Source organism: Onychomys torridus, chromosome 23 (genome assembly GCF_903995425.1).
Source record: "Onychomys torridus chromosome 23, mOncTor1.1, whole genome shotgun sequence".
In the NCBI taxonomy this organism is placed as follows: domain Eukaryota; kingdom Metazoa; phylum Chordata; class Mammalia; order Rodentia; family Cricetidae; genus Onychomys; species Onychomys torridus.
This window is the reverse complement of record NC_050465.1, coordinates 44,015,365-44,039,507: the sequence shown is the minus strand read 5'-3', so window position 1 is coordinate 44,039,507 and position 24,143 is coordinate 44,015,365. Positions and strand designations below refer to the sequence as shown.

The 24,143-nt window shown below is 41.9% G+C and overlaps 1 protein-coding gene across 1 annotated transcript in view; it reads left to right on the top strand.

The window, feature by feature from the left end:
- Positions 1 to 24,143, top strand: part of C2cd6 (C2 calcium dependent domain containing 6) — a 93,102-nt gene that overhangs the window by 5,687 nt on the left and 63,272 nt on the right. Inside the window, exons 2-9 of the mRNA XM_036172996.1 lie at positions 6,154 to 6,240; positions 7,317 to 7,368; positions 9,353 to 9,498; positions 13,035 to 13,160; positions 14,187 to 14,231; positions 15,205 to 15,273; positions 18,099 to 18,178; positions 22,412 to 22,549. Of these exons, the coding sequence (XP_036028889.1) occupies positions 6,154 to 6,240; positions 7,317 to 7,368; positions 9,353 to 9,498; positions 13,035 to 13,160; positions 14,187 to 14,231; positions 15,205 to 15,273; positions 18,099 to 18,178; positions 22,412 to 22,549 (743 nt within the window). The remainder of the gene's footprint in view (positions 1 to 6,153; positions 6,241 to 7,316; positions 7,369 to 9,352; positions 9,499 to 13,034; positions 13,161 to 14,186; positions 14,232 to 15,204; positions 15,274 to 18,098; positions 18,179 to 22,411; positions 22,550 to 24,143) is intronic.

Sequence of the window (24,143 nt, the reverse complement as noted above, 5' to 3'; positions counted from 1 at the left end):
AAAGTAGGATACTGTGGGCTGGAGAGGTAGCTCAGAAGTTAAGAGCACTGTCTTCTCTTCCAGAGGTCCTGAGTTCAATTTCCAGCACCCACATGGAGGCTCACAACCATCTGTAATGAGATCTGGTGCCCTCTTCTGTATGCATAATAAATAAATAAATCTTTTTTTTTTTTAAGTAGGATACTGTGGGGCTGTAGCTCAATGGTAGTATACTTACCTGTTGTGCTGGCTATTTTTAAAAATTATTTACTATTATTTCATGTGCATTGGTGTTTTTGCATGCATGTATGCCCATATGAGGGTGTTGTACCCCAGGAACTGGAATTACAGACAATTGTGAGCTGCCAGGTGGGTGCTGGGAATTGAACCTGAGTCCTCTAGGAGAGCAAAAGAGCAGCTACTGCCATCCTGTCATCTCCCCAGCCCTGTGCTGGCTGTTTGTTTGTTTTTAGAGACAGGGTTTCTCTGTGTAGTTTTGGTGCCTGTCCTGGAACACTATAGCCCAGGCTGGCCTCGAACTCACAGAGATCCGCCTGCCTCTGCCTCCCAAGTGCTGGGATTAAAGGCGTGCGCCACCACTGCCTGGCTTGTGCTGCCTATTTTCAAGTCAACTTGACGCAAGCTAGACTCATTGGAGAGGAGGAAACCTCAGTTGATCTGGCTGTAGGGAAGCCTGTGGGGGGCATTTTCTTAGTTAGTGATTTGTAGTTGGTTGTTTTGTTTGTTTGAAACTCTTTTGCCTCTTTGGGGGGCCCACCACCAAGCTCATGCTATCTTGGGCACTTTGAAATTCTGTTCATTTCTGAGACGTGTTTATCTTTTCCTTTTTTATCATTCTCTCATACATTACACCCTGACTGCAGCTTCCCCTCCGTCCATTCCTCCCATCCCCTTTAACTCTCCTGTACTCCAGTCCACTCCTCCTCCTTTCCCTTTAAAGAAAGAGCAGGCCCCCCAGGGATATCCACTGAACATGTCATAACAAATTTCAATAAGAGTAGGGCACAAACCCTCATATCAAAGCTGGACAAGACTTGAAAAGGGTCCCAAGAACAGGCCAAAGAGTTAAAGATACTCCCCACTCCCATTGTTGGGAATCCCACAAGAATAGTCAGCTATTCCACTATAATGTATATGCAGAGGTCCCAGTTCAGACCCACACAGGGCTCGTGATTGTTGCTTCAGTCTCTGTGAGCCCCTGTGAGCCCTGCTTAGTTGATTCTGGGGGCAGTATTTTCATAGTGTGCTTGACCCCTCTGCCTCTACAATCCCTCCTTCCCCTCTTCTGTGAGTCCCCTGGGCTCTGCCTAGAGTTTGGCTGTAGGTCTCAGCGTTTGCTCCCATCTGTTGCCAGATGAAGTTTTTCTGATGACAGTTGGGCTAGGCACCTATCTATGAGTATAGCGAATATTGTTAGTAATCATATCATTTAATTTTTTCCCTAGATAGTCATATCTGGGTCCCTCCACTATCCAGCCTCTGGTCCATGGCCATCCAGGCAGTGTCAGGCCAGGCATGGGTTCCTTCTCATGGCATGGGTCTCAAGTTGGATCCTTGGTTGGCCACTTCCACAAGTTCTATGCCACCATCTTCCAGACAGGACAGATTGTAGGTTGAAGGAGGTTTTGTGGCTTGGTTGGTGTCCCAGGCCCACTGCTGAAAGCCTTGCCTGGTTACAGAAGATGGCCAGGTCAGGCGCCTTATCCCCCATCACTAGGAATCTTTGCTAGGGACACTTTAGAAGATTCCAGGAAGTTTCCACTGCACTAGGTTCCACATCCCCCACCCAGCTGCCCCCTAATTCCAGCCATCTATCCCAGTACTCTTTCCCTCTATCCCCCCCCCATCCCTCCTGTTTCCATCCTCACCCTCACCAGCCCCCAGTCCAGGCAGGAATAAAGAAAGAAATTAAAGACTTCCTAGAATTCAATGAAGTCAATGCACAACATACCCATATGTATGGGACATAATGAAAGCAGTACTAAGAGGAAAGGAGGCATTCAGTGCCTACATAAAGAAATTGGAGAGATTTCATACAAGCAACTTAACAGCACACCTAAAATTGCTAGAGCAAAAAGAAACAAGCTCACTCAAGAAGAGTAGACAGCAGAAAATAATCAAACTAAGGGCTAAAATCAATAAAATAGAAACAGAACAATCCAAAGAATCAGTAAAACGAAGAGTTGGTTCTTTAAGAAAATGAACAAGATAGACAAACCCTTACCCAAACTAACAAAAGACACAGAATATCCAAATTAACAAGATCAGAACTGGAAAGTAGGACAGAACAACAGACACTTAAGAAATCCACAGAATCATTCATTAGGTTCTACTTTAAAATTTGTACTCCACAAAATTGGAAACTCTAAAAGAGTTTGGATAATTTTCTCAATAGATATCACTTACCAAAGTTAAATCAAGATCAGATAAATAATTTAAATAGACTTGTAACCCCTAAGTAAATAGAATTAGTCATTAAAAATCTCCCAACCAAAAAAAAAAAAAAAAAGCCCAGGACCAGAAAGTTTCAGCAAAGAATTCTACCAGACTTTCAAAGAAGAGCTAACACCAATACTCCTCAAATTACTCCAAAAAAAAAAAAAAACCCAAAAAGAAACAGAAGGAATATTGCCCAAATCATTTTTATGAGGCCACAGTAACCCTGATACCTAAGCCACACAAAGATTCAACAAAGAGTATTATAAACCAATTTCTCTCATGAATATTGATGCAAAAAATACTAAATAAACTACTTGCAAACCAAATCCAAGAACACATCAGAAGATCATCCACCATAATGAAGTAGGTTTCATCCCAGAGATGCCAACATCAAATTAAATGGAGAAAAAACTCAAAGCAATTCCACTAAAATCAGGAACAAGACAAGGCTGTCCTGTCCACTCTCTCCATATCTATTCAATAGAGTACTTGAAGTTCTAGCTGGAGCAATAAGAAGACAACTGAAGGAAATCAAAGGGATACAGTTTGGAAAGGAAGAAGTCAAATTATCACTATTTTCAGATGATATAATATATATAAGTGACCCCCAAAATTCTACCAGGGAACTCCTACAGCTGATGAACACCTTTACTGCCATGGCAGGATACAAGATTAACTTTAAAAAAAATCAGTAGCCCCACTAAACACAAATGACAAATGGGCTGAGAAAGAAATCAGGAAAGAACACTCTTTATAACAGCCACAAATAATATAAAATGTCTTGAGGTCACTCTAACCAAGCTAGTGAAAGACCTGGATGATAAGAACTTCAAGTCTTTGAAGAAAGAAATGGGAGAAGATATCAGAAGATGAAAAGATCATCCATCTCATGGATTGGCAGGATTAACATAGTAAAAATGGCCATCTTACCAAAAGCAATCTACAGATTCAACTCAATCCCAATCAATATTCCAACACAATTTTTCATAGACCTTAAAAGGACAATACTCAGCTTCATAACTTCATGTGGAAAAACCAAAAACCCAGGCTAGCTAACACAATCCTGTACAATAAAAGACTTTGGAGGCATCACCATCCCTGATTTCAAGTGCTACTACAGAGCTATAGTAATAAAAACTGAATGGTATTGGCATAAAAACAGACAGGTAGATCAATGGAATCGAATACCCAGATGTAAATACATGTACCTATGGACACCTGATTTTTGACAAAGAAGCAAGAAGGACAGAACAGAAAAAACAAAGCATCTTCAACAAATGGTGCTGGTCTAACTGGATGTCAGCATGTAGGAAAATGCAAACAGATCCATATCTATCATCTTGCACAAAACTCAAGTCCAAGTGGATCAAAGACTTCAACATGAATCCAGATACACTGAACCTAGTAGAAGAGAAAACGAGGAATAATCTTGAGCAATTGGCACAGGAAACAACTTCCTGAAAAGGGTTTATCTGTGTGTGTGTGTGTGTGTGTGTGTGTGTGTGTGTGTGTGTGTGTCTTGAAACAACACTTATTTCATTGGTCTTTGTATCATTGTGGAATTTACTATTGTAAATTCACCCTACTGAGTCCATTTAGTGTTGCTCATATGGGACATCCTCCCTGGAGAAATGGACCCCCCCTCTCTCTGCAGCTATTGACTGCCTGTAGCTCTTCATCTAGTGGTGGACCTTGTAGATCTTCCCCATTCACATGCCAACGGCTGTTATCATCATACAGGTCTTATCCAGGCAATCATTTCCCTGTCGTGACTACAGGACAGTACTTAGTGGAATATGTTGCCACAACCTGTGTGGCTTGGGTCCTGGAACCCTGGAAATCTGACTAGGGGCAGTGAAGAAATGCAGAACTGACAGGCACACAGACATGCATACAGGAAAGCTGGGGTCAGGTGGGTTATTCGTGCTCTGATGGAGCTGCAACCAACAGCCCAGAACCACAGTGCATTTATTACATATAGCACAGGGGAAAGGAGTTAGTTAGTTAGTTAGTCAGTCAGTCTTGGAGGTGAGCAGTCTCAGGCTGTAAATATCCAGGAGAAAGAAGCTACAGTTGCTAGTTTTTACACACACACCACAGGAAGGCTTTGCCTCTCAGCCTTGCCCATGGGTCTGAGGTGGTGGTCCTTGACAAGGCGGTGCCCAGTTTAGCAATACGCATTCACTCAGGACTTCATCTATCCGTTATTCATTTACTCAAGATCTCCTCGGCTCCCCACAAGGTGTGCTGGTCCTCTGACTCTTACCGATTGCCCTCCCCTTCCGTGATTTTCCTTTGGGTGTGTGGTGGCATTGCAGGTGTATCAGTTGGCTTTGGGCACCCAATTTTGTGGATCTCTGTAATCGTCTCCATCTATTGCAAAAAGGAACTTCTTTGATGGGGTAAGAGGTACATTTATCTGTGGGTATAAGGATAAGTATTTAGAATACAATTAGAAATTATATTAATTTAGGAAAATTCTGTGACTTCTGTGGTCATGGGTAGTTGGCTAGGTTTTCATTGATGGGCATGAATTCCCTCCCATTAAGCCAGGCTTAGGTTCAGTTAGACAGTTGTTGGTTAGCTGCAAGATAAAATGTCACTACTGTTTTATTGGGGATATCTTGCTGGGCTAGTTATTATTGTGGTCCCTAGACTTTACAGCTAGGTATGACTCGTTGCTTCTCTTCCTCAGTAGCATCCATAACACTTTCACATACCACAAGAGCAAGATCTCACAGAGGAAGCTTCCAAAGGGAGAAGGATGACCATCAATACAGAAAAAAAAAAAAACCCTCCCAATTTTCTTCCTATAATAGGGTTGAATGCAGTTGATCTGATTTTTCTTATTCCCAGTGGCCTTTTACAGGATTCAAGCAGGCTATACTTTTCTAAGTGATGGGAGGTGAAGGATGCCATAAATGTGACTGGTGGTTCTTATTTGATGTCCTGATGTCCTCAATTTCCCCTTACATCTTTCTTTCTCCTTCCTGTCATGCATTCAGGGGACCCTGCTTCTTCAACAAGGGGCAGTACTCCTCTGAGGATCCCACACTTGGTCCCCCAGGGCCCTTCTCTAATCCAGTGCTGGACCATCTGTGTTGACTTTCTCCTCGACTCTGTCTCTTCTATTATCCCTGCTCCTCTCTACTGTTCTCCACAGTCACTGATGGATTTTCTTGTCTTGAACTCTGTCCCCATAGGTTTGTGCTGGAATTTTTACTTGATATCTCTCCCTAAAGGAAATCTGGATATTGTGAGGCTTTTCTCTAATGTGCCTATGTTTCATCTGTGTTTCTCATCTTGATATCGTTATATTTGATATCATCTTGATATCATCATATTTGAAAAGAAGTTCTGGTTCAGGTGATTGCCATAATGGGGGAGTGACCTTACAGATGTTTCAATATATCCTGCTCCGTGTTCAGTCCATGCACAGACCGAATACCCATTATTCATACACATGTGTGCTTTTCTCCTCTTTTCTGATTTCCTTGATAATTCCATATTTACTATGTATATTTTTATTTCTTTGTTTATCTATTGATAGACTTATTGAAGATAGAAATGAGTTTCATATTCATAGTTATATCCACTGCCTAGAGCACCAAATACTTACTACACACTCAGAAAATATTGAATTGGAATAATATTTTATCCAGTTATGTTCTACTTTTTCTTCTAAAGTGTTGAATTAATTTATTTTAATTATAGATGCTAAGAAAAACTCTTCAAGGGTCTGACAGTGAAGAAATGGTAATAGCACAGGAAACACCAAATTTGATACCATTTGGAGATGTGGTATGTATGAGTAACCTTCAATAAGCCTGTACAAATTAATTCTAATTTGATATGAAACATAGTTGATATTTGTTATCTGGTAATTGGAAAGTATGTGAAGAAAATAGTCCTCTATGATAAACATGATCATGAATTTTTTATTTACATGAGCCATAAAACCATTAAATATTCACCAAAATTATGGAAAACATTCTAAGTCACAATGTTTGGTAGAATAAAGATTCCTGATCACCTGACATAATTGCAAGACATTGATTTGGGGCCCAACCTAAGATCCGCTAATGTCAAATTTCTGAAAGAGGAGTCTATGAACCAGTGTTTTTGTTGAGCTCAAGTGATTATATAGTCCAGATTGACCTGTGGTTTGAACATTGACCCCTTCACCACTCTTCCATGCCCCTCTCCAAACCTAAGAAGGAAGAGTTTCTCTGTGGCCACAAACATCGTTTGGGCTGGTGAGATGGCTCAGTGGGTAAAGATACTTGCCACTGCTAAGCCTGAAGACCTTCTTTTGACCCCCAGGAACCGCATGGGAGAAGGAGGAACCAACTCCTGCAAGCTGTCCTCTGGCTACCATAACCATGCCATTATGCACATGTCTACAGACAGACAGACACACACACAGGTGGGGTGTCGAAAGGGAGAGAGAGAAAGGGGAGAGAAAGGAAAGAGTGAATGTGATAAAAATGTTTAAAGAAGAAAAGTATTTTAAAAAGATTTTTCTTTTTTTTTTGTGTGTGTGTGTATCAGTATATACTTGTATGTATGTGCACCACGTATGTGCCTGGTGCCCATGGAGACCAGAAGAGGACATCAGATCCCTTGGAACTGGTGGCTTGATGTGGGTGCTGGGAACTGAACTGGAGTCCTCTGCAGAGTGCAATGTGCTCTTAATCAATGAGATGTCTTTCCAGCCCCAAGAAACCATACTTCTACTAAGAACAAACAACAAAGAACTTCTAATGTGAAACACCCAACACAAGTGTGTTTTAAAAATTTAAAAATACAGTTCAATGTGAAGTGTAAGAAAGTTAAAAAATATGCTTGCCTTTGTGTTCTTCTTTTGGTTGCTGTAGGTCGGCTGCCTGGCTGTTCACATAAAGACTTGCAGACAGTTTTCTCACAGGTGTATCCTTTTGGCTTGTAGATCACAGGATCAGCACATCCTGCTGTTCTGGTTGCTGATTGCTGAGTCACTAACCACTGGAAAACATAGCAGCTTGAAACGCTAACCATTTTATCACCAAACACTCTGCTCATCCACCAGGTGGAACTTCTTCCAAGTGTTAGCTTTGAAGTTCAAAGGGACTGGGATGCCCGGCCCTTCAGTGTGGGTGCCGGCAATGTCGGACTTGGCTGGGTGGGTGGCTAGAACGCTTGTTCTCTTCACGGAATCGCTCATATCCTCCTGCACTCATTTTCAGTTTACAAAATATCACACACATTTCAAATAAAACCTGCATTACTGTAGTTTTTCACGTTCCCTTGACTCTTACTCTTTGGTGCACATCTCTGTCATCCGTCCTAGGCTGTTTTCAGCTGCAGTCATTGGGTTGATGTTGAAGTGATGATAAAAACCCGCTCTGATTCAAGGACAGCAAAAATAAATCTCACTTTTCAGTGTAGAAAAAAAAAGATTTTTGGCCATCTGTGATTTACCTCAATCTCCATGAAAACTAAAGGGAAAATAATGCTAGTTTATTTATAAGCAATAAGGCTACTTCCCTTAAACATATTAAAGAGAATTTAATTTTTTGCCTTCTTTTTGGTTCTTTGTGACTATGTCTTTCTACATAGCCTAGGCTGGCCTTGAACTCTCAATCCTTTAGTCTCAGCCTCCCAAGTGTTGAACTACCATACTCCTCTATTCTTATTTTTAAACCATTTTCATTATGGTATTTTTTTTTCTTTCTTTCTTTTTTTTTTGTATAAAGGGAGTTTTTCAAAGAATTCTCTACAGAGATCTTATAAGATACTTAAATCTTAAAGACATTTTTTTACATCATAAAGTACTGGGAAAGCAACACCATACAGTAAAAATGAGGACTATAGTGAGGTGAATTAGAGCAGAACACTTTGCTGTAAATTCTGTCTTAAGATTCAGTTATTTTTAATTAATATGCTTTATATGTGTGTGTGTGTGTGTGTGTGTGTGTGTCCCTAATCTTTGGCTGGCTCTTGGGACCCTACTCCTCTTACTGGATTGTTGTCCCCAGCCTTAATACAAGGGAGAGGCTTAGTCCTACAGTAACGTGTTATGCCATGCTTTGTTGAGACCCATGGAAGGCCTGCACCTCTCTGAACAGAAACAGAGGAGGATTCATAGCTGGAAAAATCTTCCCTACTGGCTGATACCCGAATAACCAGTCAGAGGCATAATATTAATTACAAACTGTTTGGGCTATGGCTCCAGCTTCTTGCTTGCTAGCTCTTATACCTTAAATTAACCCATTTCTATTAATCTACGTTTTGTCTCATGGTCATGGCATTACTGGTCTGCTGGCATCTTGCTTTTTGGGTTGGCATCTGTCCAATCCGCCTTTCTTCTTCCTGTCTCTCCATTCGATTTCCTGCCTGGCTATAACCTGTCTTGCCATAGGGCAGATCAGCTTCTTTATTAACCAGTGGTAGCAACACATATTCCACAGCGTACAGAAAGACACAGCAAGGAGTGGATTGGGGGGGGAGGGGCGGGCAGGGGGGAGGTGGGGGGGGAAGAATGATAGGAGAGGAGGAAGGGGAAACTGGTCAAGATGTAAAAATAATTAATTAATTTAAAACTTCTATGTATAATAACTACATATAGAAAATAATGCCAATTATATATTATAAATACTTAGTCACCTTAAAATTAATATATAGAAAATTTGCAAAGGAAATATGCTAAGCGTGTGAGAATAAAGACATGGTAGGTATGTAGAGAAGAATAAACATTCCTATAGAGGCAAAAACAGTGTTTTGAAAGATTTTCCTTTGTTTAATATACTATAACTTTATTTTCTATATATACTTGATTGGTTTTTATAATTTGGCCTGGATTGTTTAATAGAATTTACAATGTGTTATTTGATCAATTACAACAAAACGTATTTCCTAAATATTTTATTTTCAGTCATTATACAACAACATGTTAATATGTTCATTCGTGTCTCTATAAACCACATCGTGAAATGCACAAAACTTCGGAATTTGAGAGCTTTTAACAATGAAAAGAACCTTGTCCTTAGGTTTGATGAAGTGAAGTATTTTTCTGTACAGGTAATGGTAAAATTCTCTTCTCCATATGATGATGTGTCTTTATGTTTTCAAATATTCTAAGTACTTACATCTTTTTGGGGGAAAAAAAGGCAGACAAGAACCAAAAGTCCTGCTTTTTCACTCGGGGTTCTGAAAAGTTTTTCTCCTGTGTGGTGGCCTAAGCGGTTGCCTAAGGAAGGCTCCCTCCTACTCCCCTTCACCCTCCTCCTCCTCCTCTTCCCCCCTCCTCCCTCTCCTCCCCCCCCTCCTCCTCCTCTTTTCCGAAGTGAGGTCTGCGGTTCTCCATCCTCTCCTCCCTTTCCTGTTCCTTCCTCTCCTTCAGTATCTTCTCCCTACATGGACTCCTCCAGCTGTTTTCACACAGATGACATTCTTTGTAAGAACCCCAAATACCTCTCTCCCTGCCCCCTTTCTCTTCACACACAGAGACAGACAGACAGACAGACAGACAGACAGACACACACACACACACACACACACACACACACACACACACAATCTTTACAGATAGAGAAACTGAGGCACTACACTGTAGCATGAATCTTAACGAGTTCTTGCCAGTTCCTCAGCTGATCCTGTTTCCTCAGACTGGAAGCCTCTGAGTCTTCATTCAGAATGAATCTCAGCTGAACTGTGCTGCTAGAAGCCTAAAAGCTTAACCAGCCAAATGCTTCTAGTTTCTGGTCTTCATGCCTTATATATCTTTCTGTTTTTGCCATCACTCCCTGGGATTAAAAGCTCACTTCTTGGGATTAAAGGCGTGAGTCACCACGTCTGGCTGTTTCTAATGTGGCCTTGAACTCACAGAGATCCAGAGGGATTTCTGTCTCTGGAATGCTAGGATTAAAGGCATGAGTGCCACCATTTTCTAGCCTCTGTATCTAGTGGCTGTCTGTTCTCTGGCCCCAGATAAATTTATTAGAGTACACAATATTTTGGGGAATACCACCACACTACATGGAGTTAAAGGACTCGTTGGGGCCATGACACTGAGACGCAGTGGATCTGGGATTGTATTATAAGTTCCGGCTTGAAATCATAACTCCATTACATTGCCTCTCAACTGGAACTTGTGCTTCTGTTTATGGTTAAGCTTCTTAAAAGCTTACGTAGAGCCGGACAGTGGTAGCGCATGCCTTTAATCCCAGCACTCGGGAGGCAGAGCTAGGCAGATCTCTGTGAGTTCGAGGCCAGCCTGGTCTACAGAGTGAGTTCTAGGAAAGGCGCAAAGCTACACAGAGAAACCCTGTCTCGAAAAACAAAACAAAAACAAACAAACAAAAAAGCTTATATAGATCTCAAAGCTTTCTTTAAAATAGTGACCAACCACCCAGGGGTCAAGAGTACCAGCTGCTCTTGAAGAGGTTCAGTTCCCAGCACCCACGTGAGGATGTAACTCCAGTCTTAGGGTATCTGACATCCTCTTCTGGCCTCTGTGAGTACCTTCATGCATACAGTGTGCAGACATACATTCAAGCACATGCACATATACACATAAAATAAATAAATCTTTTTAAAAGCAGTAGTACTATACTATAGAGTTACAGAATTCATTAATTAGTCCGATAATTTCTTAAAAAATGTTTTATATTGTGTTTTACTGAAATTCTAAAGCATTTCATCTACGCTCCATATGTCTTTGTAAACTTTCTTTCAATTAAGTGTTGAGTAGGAAACATAATTTTTAGGTCTGAATTCTTAAAAAGTAACAAGAGGGTTCAGTGAGCGGAGGCAATGGTACCAAGCCCAGTGACTTGACTTTGATTTCTGGGTCCCCATGGTAAAAGGAGAAACCGACTCCTACAAGCTGTCCTCTGACCTCTACCTGTGCACAGGGGTACATGTGCTCCCCTCACATACATACATATGTACACACATTCATACATGAATAAACAAATGTAAAAGAACACCAAACAAGGCATGGTTTGAAATTAATCTAGTCTATTGGAATGTCAATTGTCTAAAGTGATGGATTTCCCTGACATTTTCATACACGTGAAAAACATACTTAGATCATATTAAGCTCTCCATCATCCTTCTTCCCTTCCCTTTCCTCCTCCTAATCACTGATAGCCTCTTTTTCCTCTTGTGTCCCCTTTCATTTTCCCTAAATTCCAGTCAGGAGAGAACACTGGTCTTTGTGAGTCTGGCATATTGTGCTCAACATGTCGTCTCCAGTCCCATATTTTTTCCTGGAAATGACATAGTTCCATTCTTCGATGACTGACGGACACGTCACTGTGTGTGTGCTACATTTCTGATACCATTCAGTCCACTCCCGGACACCTAGGCTGATGTGCCGCCATCAGCATGGGTATGGAGGACAACGCTACTGTGTGCTGACTTGGATTCTCATGTATCGGAAGGGATGTGACTGGACCAGATGGTCATTCTGTCTTCAGGTTTTTAAGGAGCTTCCTTACCGCTCTCTGTTCCCACCTGTGATGCTCAGCCCAGCCCCGAATCCTCCCAAGCCTGTCTTGTTTTCTTCTAGATGAGAGCTTTTCTTATTGGAGTAAGATGGAATCCACCTTGTTTTGATTTGCAGTCCCGGATGGCTAAAAACATTGAGCATTTCTTCATGCTCTTTTTATTATTTGGGCTTATCATTTGAAATGTAACTATCCAGCTCATTTGCCCATTTGTTGATTGGGGGTTATTTATTCCTTCAGCATTTGGCCTTCTGAGGCCTTTACATATTCTGGATATGAATCCCCTGCCTGGTGAGCAGCTGGCAATGAGAATTTGTTTCCGGTGCAGAAGCTTTTCAGTCACTGCAAGCGGGCTTGCCCATTCTGGCTTGCCCATTCTGGCTGTTGTTTCCCGAACTGCTAGAGCTCTGTTCAGAAAGTCATTTTCTCTGAGTGTGTCTGAAGTGCCTTTCTCTCGGCCTTTTAAAGCCTCAGCTCTTACACTAACTTCTTCCATCACCTCTGGATTGGTTTTTATACAAGGTGAAAGGTGGGGATCTAGATCTTTCGTCTGTATGTGGGTATTTGGTCTTTTCTAGCACTGCTTGCTGAACTGTCTTTTCTCCAATGTGTATATATATATTTGTGCCCGTGGAAAATCAAGTGGCTGTATGACCTTAGGTCTGGGCCCTGTAGTTGACTCCATTGTCTATGGCTGGTTTTGCCCCAGTGCCAGGCTGGATTTGTTGCTATGGCTCTGTTAGGATAATTTGAAATCAAGATAGCTCTAGCATTGTCCTTTCTGCTTAAGACACCTGAATCACTTCATCTTTGTATGTAATTTCACTCGTGTTGAGTGCACCTTTTTATGTATAGTTAAAAAGACAAAGCAGACAATAGATGATTCAAAGGGCCATAATTAATATTAGACATAAACAGGTCCTGATTTTATTGATATTAGAATATGTGGAATAGTGAACTTGAAAAGTCACAAAGCTAACATGTAAAAATTAATAATTAGTGATGCCCATGGTATAGTATTCCTACGGATGTATTTATTTGGAAATGATGTCTGAACTTCACACTTGAAATTTAATACTTCTTTTCATGCATTTTGATATTGAGGTTCCCAGGCGTCAAGATGATGAGCGGAATACTATTTTCTTGGAACTAATGCAAGATGGAGGAAACATTGAAAAACCTCCCCTTTCCTTAGGCAGTGTTGAATCACACCTTTATGAAGTAATACAGGTATGTGTAAAAATATCCATTTTTCCCCCAGCTACATGGGGACCCATACCTGTAATCTCAGTACTTGGGGGGTACCGAGAAGACAGTTATGAGTTAGTTCAGGGTCATCCTCAGCCACATAGTGATTTCAAGGCCAACCTGGGCTATGTGAGACATAGTTTCAAAAACAAACAAACAGAAAGTAAAAAAAAAAAAAAAGAAAAAGAAAAGAAACCTTTTAAAAATCTTGGTACCATACTGTCCAGTTGGCATCTGTCATTGTGGCTTCTGATGTCTGTTGGGTTCTTTTTGCTTATCACGTGCATAGGAAACAAAGCTCATTTATAAAGGTATGAAAACGTATTAGGGTCGTCAGATAGCATGAGGCTTAAACTAAGAAAACTTTGGATTCCCAAGCACGAGCATGTCATTTGGAGCCATTGGGGGTAGCATGGGGGAGTCTGTGTTACTCTGACCTTGACTGGTGTGTGGGCTTTGGAGAAGTGCCTTTGCTTCAGGAGTCCGTAGGAAACACGGTGCAGGGTGATGGTGAGCAAGACAAAGGATGCTCACCAAAGTCCTTGGCATGGCGTATGTAAAGTTCTTAGCTGTGAAGTCGGAAGCAGTAAAAAACGCTCAGGAAGAAGAATAAACCACAGATGTTGGGCAGGGTAGCAGAGATAACCACAGATGGGGACCAAGGATGACAAAGACTTCAGAGCCTGTCCACGCCCTTGGGGTGTGAAAGGTCTCCCACCTATCCAGGAGCTTGTCCTGGAGGTTTGCATTTAACTTTCAAAACCAGAACTGGGGTTGATTTCCAGAAAGGGAAGTTCACCCAGCAGAAACCACATTTATTTTTGTCATTCGCCACTGGATTTTCCTTCTACTGAACATTCATTGTATTTGTATTTTAATTTAGTTAAAAGTTACATTGTACTTGTATTTTAGCTACTGAGTTCATGTATATTTAAAATGATTTTATTTTATAATATGCTTTAGATAAATTGCAGATACAACCATGAGTAATTCTACATTTATTTCTAGAAAGGATGCTATACCGAAGTATTGCAGATGACGCATAGACACACTGTAAGAGCTTTCCAAACCTTCCTAAGATTTGTGCATGTGTGATGTTTTAACACTGTATAGAATTTACTCTGATAGTTCATAGCCTAATTGTTAAAATTTTTCATTACACTAACCATAGCCATGTGAATTAGTAAAAATATGTGACATAGAAAAAAATCATAATATTTGCTCATAAATTCTTCATTTTAATATAAAAATTTGGTATCATTTTTAGACTCTAGCTTTTTTATATTTTTATAATAATTTTCAAAATTAGCATATAATATCGGTCCCTCTTTTATTTTCTCCCTCCACCCCCTCCCATGTACCCCTCTTGCTCATTCTCAAATTCATGGCCTCTTTTTCTTTAACTGTTACATATATACATAATACATATGTTTGATTTATTAGTAAATTGTGGAAGAGAGGATTAGAAATCACGGGATGAGACAGAGAAATGGCTTTGGCTGCTTTCAGTGCCCAGACCAAAGAGCCTTGCTGGAGAGTCCCTGGGGAGGTGTTCGCAGTTCCTAATTCCAAACAGACTCAGATGTTAGTAATTTGATTAACGGAGCAATCCAAGACTCTCCTGCTGTCTCCTGGCCAGAACGGGGGTGAGGGACACATGACGTCACTGAGTATGGGGCCTTTTCCCCTTCACACATGGTCAACTTGGGTTCAGAGGTGAGGTTGCTTGTCTCGGTCTGGGGTGCCGTTGAAAGGCATGTGAGTAAACCATTTGAAATACATGCATATATAAAATATGCACATCTACGTCAATATCTTAGCATGCTCCTACTGATTATTCTAGGTTAAAACTTTGTACATCTGACCATTAGCATTGCATTTTTAAGATGAAAGGCTCACCACATCCCGGGCACTGAACCAAACTCTCTTGGAGTTCTACATGTAAATGAGCTTTGGTCCTTTTAACCAGAAGATTGAGACATGGCCACTTCCTGTCTCTCCCCTGACAGCATCATTCTGCTTTCAGTTTATCTGCAGGTTGGAGGTGGAGTTCATGTTTTCCTATGGAAACTTTGGTTATGGATTTTCACATCAGGTTAGTTCCCTTCTTTTAAAAACATATTCTGGCCAGGCAGCGGTGGTGCACGCCTTTAATCCCAGCACTCGGGAGGCAGAGCCAGGCAGATTTCTGTGAGTTCGAGGCCAGCCTGGGCTACAGAGTGAGTTCCAGGAAAGGCGCAAAGCTACACAGAGAAACCCTGTCTTGAAAAACAAAAACAAACAAACAAAAACAAAAACATATTCTGTTTTAGTTCTCATCAATTAAACCATTCTGTTCTAAGCCTCTGTGTTTTCCAGCTGGGCAACTTTAAAAAAATAAGCATTTTTAGGGCTAGCATACAGAGCCTGATGACCTGGGTTCAATCCCAAGAGCCCACAGGGTGGAAGGAGAGGGTCCTCTCCCACAAGCTGTTCTCTGACCTCAGACATGTACTCCCCCTAAAAAAATAAATGTGTAAAAGTAATCATTTAAAAATAAATGCTGTTTCACATTCTGATCCTGAGATAAAAGGGCTTTTCTGCACACACACACACACACACACACACACAGAGGCACACACACACACACACACACAGACACCAAAAAAAAAAAAAACCCAAAACAAACAAAATAAAACAAAACACTTTACCATGTGTTTGATCATATATTTCAAATGATGATATTTTATTCAAAATGAATTTGTTGTAAGACTTCCTTTTTATTGTTTCTGCACATTTTTATTATTAAAACTAATGTTATCTTAGGCATTTAACTGAGTGTGGAATTTTACATCTAGAAATATTCATCAAAAATGGAGTCATTGGTCACACACACGTGTGTGTAGTCCCAGCATTCAGAATGAAGAAAGAATTATTCTAGAAAAATCATACACACACACACACACACACACACACACACACACACACACACAGAGTCACCTAGTATTTGAAAGAACTCTTTTGTTTTGTTGTTTTGTTTTGTTTTTTTGAGACAGGGTTTCTCTGTGTAGCCCTGGCTGTCCTGGAGCTCACTCTGTAGACCAGGCTGGCCTCAAACTCACAGAGATCCTCTTGCCTCTGCCTCCTGAGTGCTGGGATTAAAGCTATGTGTGCCACCACCACTCAGCAAAAGAACTCTTGATATCCCTGGATCATCAGAATTCTGGGCGTGTTAACAAGGCTGGATGTATAGTGTGTGTATGGGGGGGATGACCTTTCATTTCAGACTTTTGTTTAATAGTCTCAGATGAGTTTTAATTAGTAATTGATAATAAGATTAATCTTACTGAATAAGTCTACTGCAATGTTGATTAAAAAAAATCCCTATATGTTTAAATTTTTGTCCACAGTATATCATGATTGTTAATATATTTTGAAACGGAAGTGTACAGATAGGAGCCACACAAACAAGCCTTTTTCCTCATCTGCTTTTACTGTTGTTTCCATTATTTGTGATGCTGGGTGCTAACCCAGAGCCTTGGGCACAGCGGGCAAATGTTCTGCCACTGAGTTACATGCCCAGGACATGGCTTCTAGAAATAGAGACTTTCTATCCAGCTCAGGATGGTCCTGAGATGTCTGTGGAGCCAGGGTCACTTTAGACTCCTGGTTCTTCCCTCAGACTAATGAGTGCTGAGCTTACTACATTAGTGTACTGGTTACTTTATTTTCTGGGTGCATGTATACACATTAGGGTGCATATGTGTGTGTGTGTGTGTGTGTGTGTGTGTGTGTGTGTGTGTGTGTGTGTGTGTGTGTGTGTGTGTGTGCTAGAGGTAACTTAAGTGTCATTCCTCAGGAGCCATTCACTTTGTTTTTTGAGAGAGTCTCTCACTGGGGCCTGGGGCTCACCAATTAGAATAATCCAGAGGTCCCCTGTCTTTCCCCAGCACTGGGATTACAGTGCATGCCACCATGCCCAGCTTTTTAGGTGGGTGCTTGAGGCTGAACTCAGGTCTGCCTGCTTGCCTAGAGAGATCCCTCAGCTGACGGAGCCATCTCTCTAGCCCTTACAGTCTTTTCCTGTGATGAGCGTGCCTTATTAGACTCCCCACTGCCATTATTTCTGTAGGTTACATTTAGCAGTCGTAACTTATGAATATCAATTTTAGAGGGAGGTTTTGTGTCCAAACATAAGCATAACATATAAGAGCGTTCTTAAAGAGAGAGGTCATTTTCAGATCTGCAATCCCAGCACTAGGGAGGTGGAGATAGGAAGAGCTCTGGGCCTTGCTGGCCATTCACGATAGCCTACTTAATGAGCTCCAGGTCAGTGACAGACCTCAGGTTGTCCTCTGGACTACACACACAGCACACACGTGCAGCACACACACCTTCAGATACAAATAAGCACATACATGTGCACACAAACACATGCACACAGAGAGAAAGCAAGAGCCTATTTTCAGATTAAAACTAGGCAAGTATTGTCTTATGGATGTAGACCTTACTGAAAATGTAGAACAAAGGATTCTGTGGAAAAGAACTGGCCATCCAACACAGTGCAGCTTGACCAAGAACCTCTGGGTGCTGTGCTCCCTGTTCACCTATTGTGATGATGTGAAACGAGCATCACACAAGGCAGCAACATCTGCACTCATGCTCTGTGCTGTGCACCGCTTTGGAATCCCAAATGAATCACTGCTCTTCAATGTGATCTATAAGATAGTCACACTTACCTCATGTTTTTACCAAAAGGGTGAGAGAAAGTGTAAGGTATGTAATACATGGCAAATGTTTAGAAGCCAACAATTAAGTCCCTTTCTTCATCCCTCTTCCATTTATATACATCACTTAAGAACTGTATTGGCCTTCGGGGGCTGGGAACTGTTAGTCCTATTATGGTGAATTATACCATAATATGCTTACATTTTTATTCAGTTAAAACCTCTTCAAAAAATCATTGAACCATCTATGTTTATGAAGATTGCACCTCCTCCAGAAAGAACAGATCCTGTCACGTAAGTGTTTTGATTTCAAGTTGCATTTTAAGGTGTGATGGAGTGTATTAGTTATCTTAAGAACCCCTGAGAGCCTGGCGGTGGTGGCACACGCCTTTAATCCCAGAACTCCGGAGACAGAGACAGGCAGATCTCTGTGAGTTTGAGGCCAGTCTGGTCTACAGAGCGAGATCCAGGACAGGCTCCAAAGCTGCACAGAGAAACCCTTTCTGGGGGTGGGGGGGGAAGAACCCCTGAGAATGTGGCCAAGATAGGCTAGAGCCTAAGGTAAGGGAAACACTGAATTCCTTTGCTTAATAAGATAAGACAAAGAGCTGGTTGTGGTGGCTCATGCCTGTAACCTCAACACTTGGGAGGTAGAGGCAGGAGGATGGAGAGTTCAGGGGGTTACTTGAAGCCCTGTGAAAAACAAGCAGACAAATGAAAAGATGGGACAGTTTCAAGGCGTCACCCTGGAGAAAGGAGCTGAGGTCTAGAGAGGAGAGGAGACCGGTGACTCCTTCATGAATGAAGACGTGGCTTAGTGAGGAACTTAGCCAGCAAGAGCCTCCCTATGGAATAAAAAGGAAGGACTTCTAAGATTCATGTGACTAGTGGTTGCCAGTTTCTGTTCTATAGGACAGTGTCAACCCACCCCACACCACTCCAACTGTTACTTCCAAATGAGCTGTACAGCAAAACAATCAAGCCAACAAACTTCTACAGTGATAGGAAGTTGTTGCAACTTTCCCTTTCTACAGCCAGGAGACCCATTCCGACTTTGGGGTAACCCGTTCTTCATTTGGGTGCATTGTTCTGGACCAAGACAGTCCAGCTCAAAGTGAGAGAGGCTTTGTGAGCAGATGCAGGCTGCTGGACCAACAGGTCTGACGGGGTCTTGTACATAAATGAAAGAGAGAGGTACTGTTGGGCTCCTTAAGGAGGCCCCTGTGGGTGAATTATACAATAAGTCCTTGGAATGTTTGAATGAAACCCTGATGCCCTACAAATTACAGTTCTGCTTTTGAGAAGTAACTTAGGACTACTGGTGAAGCTGAGTAGAGATTGAATGTGTAACCAGAGGCCATCAGGTCACCATGTAACCTCAGCTGCCTTCACACTGAGGGTTGTCTGACTACTCAGCCATAAAGTTGGGGGTGCCAGTGATTCTACACCATCAGATGGAAATGGTGCATGTGATTACTTACTTACCCTGGATAAAGGTGCTTATTCTGGACACAGCTGGGCTTTCCCAATATGTGCTGCTTTTCTGTAGACTTGAAAATGTCCCTTCCACCATATTGGTGTTCCACACTGTGGCGTTCAGATTGAAGAACTCAATTCACAGCAAATGCAGTACAATAGTCTATCCATGATCCATGAAACCCATTTTTACTATGTTCCCTATCGCCCTGAAATATCCAGCTCAACTTAAAAGTGGAATGGCCTCACTCATAAGTCAGTCACAGCAGAAACACTCAGACCTGGGCAAGGTTCCTCAGATGGTTTTGTATACTCTGAATCAGTTGTCAAAACCTGATGTGTTTTCTCCCATAGCCAGTATTCAGTGGTCCATGAATTGAAGAGTGGAAATGGGAACAGCTCCTCATCACCACTCCTCGTGATTCATGAACCAAACCTTTTCTCCTGTTCCTGTGGCCTTATCTTCTGCTGCCCTGAACCAGAAGTTAAGGCAACCACATGGCTACGGGGTCCTCATGACCCAGTGTCAACAGGCAAAGGAGGGAGTCACTGCCCTGGTAAAGCTAAGGAAAGCCTGGGAAGAGGGGAAGAATCTCTTAATATTACCATTCCCCACAATTAAAGTTTTTTTTGCATTAAAAACTATGTGGGGGCCTAGAAAAATAGCTCAGTGGTTAAGAGCGCTGGCTATTCTTCCAGAGGACTGAGGTTCGGTTCCCAGCACAAGGTAGCTCACAACCATCTGTAACTCCAGTTCTAGGGTCTGACCCCCTCCTTTGGCTTCCATGGGCACTGCATACACATGGTGCGCAGGTACCCATGCAGGCAAAAGACCAATACACACAAATAAATGAAATCTAAAAAAAAAAAAAAAATTTCAGAAAAACCCCATGGCATGTGTGTGGAAGTCAGAGGACATCTGTGGTAGTTGGGTCTCTCCTTCTTCCACGTGATGTCAGGGATGGAACTCAGGTTCAGTTTGGGCAGCAAGTACCTTTACCTGCTGAGCCATCTCACTGGCCCTGAATCAGAATTTAATAAGAAAACTATAACATGTTAATCTGCACAGGACTATTGATGGCCCTGAGTAATGAAAGTTCTAACCACACCACCATGTAAGGATCCAGCTGAAGCGCTTCTAGCGTAGAGGAAGGACAGAATGGGCAGTGATAGAAGAAAAAAGTATAGGCTGTGACATAGGGATACTTACAGAAACAAGAAATACAATACCGCTTGTATTTCCTTACTGTGGTGATCTAGTGTGTACCCTAATAAATTTGCCCGAAGATCAGAGAACAGAACAAGCCACTAGATTAAACACAGAAGCCAGGCAGTGGTGGCACATGCCTTTAATCCCAGTACTTGGGAGTCACACGCCTTTAATCCCAGCACTAGGAAGGTTGAGACAGGAAATGATATGGGTGGGCGGAGAAAGGAATATAAGGCCTGAGGAGACAGGAACTAAAGTCTTTCGGCTGAGGAAAGCCTTTCAGGCTAAGGACTCCTAGAGATAAGAGGTGGCTTGTTCTTTGTCTCTCTCATCTTTCAGCATTTACCCAAATATCAGGCTCTGGGTTTTTGTTTTTGCTTTTTTTTTTTTTTTTTAAATAAAAAGACCACTTAGCAATTCGAGTTACACCTCACCAGTTAGTTACAAATATATACATACACACACACACACACACACACACACACATATATATATATATATATATATGTGTGTGTGTGTGTGTGTGTGTGTGTGTGTGTGTGTGTGTGTGTGTAAGTAGTTTTGTTTTTTCTCTCTCTCTTATCCCTTCATCATACAACATCACAAAACTGAAGTTTTGGAATGTTGAGAAGAAGGGTCAACATTACTCAAAACTTTATTTCCTCTTCTGGTCTGTTGGCAGAGGGAAGTTGTATCATGTCAGGTGGAACTGTGATCATGTGATTGTCTTCATTTGGAGGTTCAGAATGATTGAAGAAAGGTTGGGCAGTGGTGGACATGCCTTTAAACCCAGCACTTGGGAGGCAGAGTCAGGCAGATCACTGTTGTGGGATATTTGTACACTGTGTGAAGACATATTGCTGTGACTGGTGTAATAAAGAGCTGAATAGCCAATAGCTAGGCACGAGGTATAGACAGGACTTCCAGGCAGAGAGAGGAAGTAGGAGGAGATAATTGAGGCTCAGAGGAGACACCATGGAGACATGGAATGAGTCAGACACACAGAATGGGATAGAAGTAAAGGCCATGTGGTAGAACGTAGATTAATAAAAATATGGGTTAATTTAAGTTATAAGAGCTAGTGGGACAAGCCTAAGCTAAGGCCAAGCATTCATTATTAATAGTAAGTCTTCATGTTGTTATTTGGGAGCTGGCTGATGAGACAGAGAAAGATTCATTACAGACCACTGGGTACCCATGTGGTGCTACTACTTCCTGACCCGGGGAATACAATGGAAAAAACCTAGTTAGAGAATGGAGAAGGTATGCATTCTATTTCGGAACATGGTACATGTAAGGTGCTCATCTCTGTATATAGCAAGGACTAGTGTTTACAGAACTGCCAAGTGTTAACTGTGACACTCCCCAGCTGTTAGACGTGTAAGGACATTGGGTAATCTCTTTACTCCTGGCTTTCTTGTATGTCAGGTGGATTCAGTAATTCTTATCCTGTGGGTTTGCTTGAAGATGGAATAAGACAATCAATATAGACAGACACATGTGTACAGTGCCTGCACGAAATCTAGTCCATAGCATTAATTGTTGGAGAGAATGAGGGACCCTGAAGGCAGATTTGGCTATAAATGGTGGTCGAAGGACCAGACTCAAATCCTTCCTATTTCTCCTTCCTTTGCGTTTCCTCCTTTTCCATCCCCCCTGCCCACAGCCCCGATAGGACAAGTACCCAAGAGAGCACTTCCCCCTTAGCTCCGTCTTCTTGACGGCCCATGGTAGTGGGTGAGCTGGTACAAGAAAACAGTTCAAAGCAGCAGCGATGTGGGGGGACTTGGGGGATGTGCTTTTATATAACGTTGGCGTTCAGCTCTATTACCATTTTTCAGAAATGTCATCACTCCACAACGAGTAGAATACCCAGCATTCTTATCCCCAGAACTTAACGTCACCATCGGGTCTGCTGAAGCCAGCCAGCCATCCGCTGCGGTGCGACTTGAGAAACTCCGTGAGAAACCCGGGGAAAGGTAACGAGCCACACTTCATTTACTTCATTACATGTAGTCTGTGCCATTCCAGATTCCCCATGTTGAACCACAGGCTTCCCCCTGGCCCAGGAATGCTCATTGTGACACTGTTTCATGTGTCCATTGACTATTTCTCAGCAAATTAGGACTTTATTATGGTAAGAAAAAGAGGTGAAAACCCATTCATAAGAAAGGAAACAAGTTGCTTCCTTCATGCACGTCTCTTCTCTGTCTCCTGAGCTCTTTTTCCTCAGCCTCTTCTCTGTCGGTTCCTTTTGGCTCACGCTCCATCTCACTGGCTCGTCCTCTTTTTAATCTGCTGTTGAGCTAATTCAAGCTTGGATTTCAGTTACTTTCTCCCTCAGTTATGGGATTTCCATGGCTTTGCACATTTCCTCCCTTTCTACCCACCTCCTCCGCCTTGGCTTCTCATCCTTGGTCATAGTAATCTTTGTGCTAACTAGACCAGACCTCTGTAAATTCCCACAGGCATTGTGGCTTAATCTATGTACATTTATTTCTCCTAATTCTGGTGAAGAGATCCAGCATCATGACACTGGCTAAGTGCATTTCATGACTTATAATTTAATATGTGTTCATCTACCGTTTTCTGTCTTTAACCATTCAATTCTTAAGGTTTGGGTTTGTTTTTTTTTTTTTTTTTAAAGAAAAGATTGCATGGTCCTTGAAACATACCATTGTGTATTTGGTACTTAGAGAATACATGACATACAGTAGATATTCAACGAGTCTTGGCTAAACAGGCAAGATGTCAGATTAGAGGACAAAGGTGTGTCCTCTGGTCATCCAGCTCACGTTAATGAATTTATGAAGATGGATAACTAATATGTGCACACACTCACTTTCTATGTAGGTTCTCCTACGTTATTTCAGACTATCTCACTGTATAACATTGACAACAAAATCTGGATGAAATAGATTCTGAAATTTTGTTCGAAAGCAATGAATTATAAAAGCAGTGAGTATTTGCTGATCCAAGATTCCAGGAAATACAGAGGTCCAGGGATGTTGAGTCTGTTGTTTGGTGCCATCATTTTCAAGGACTTGGCGGCAGCCGAGATGGTAAAAAGCTGAACAGAGCTAAGGTAGACATGCAGCCATGAAGCAACAAAAGCCAGAGGTCAGCGTATCCCAAGACAATGAGCTCCATAATACCCAGACTTGTACTTGGACCACAGTGAGCTACGGCAGACTGTGTCTCAATGCCATGGCCTAGCTGCCTTAGTTACCCACCACTGGTCCATACCACTGGTCCCTACTCTGGAGTTAGAAGTAAGAGTGAGCCTATAAAACACTGATCTTCCTGAGAATGGAAGCCCAGGTTCGATCACTCTACTCTTAATCTCGGATGCTTTGAGGCGATCTGAGTTACCGGGGTTCTTAGCCTAGTAGGCTGCCAGAGGTAAATGCACACCTTCTCCAAGAAAAACACCCACAAGACGCTCAAATTCATACTACAAAGTTCCAAATACAGTGTACACACACACACACACACACACACACACACACACACACACACCCTAAGAGCAAACAGTGAAAAAAAATACACTAAGCACAGACTTACAGGAGAGCC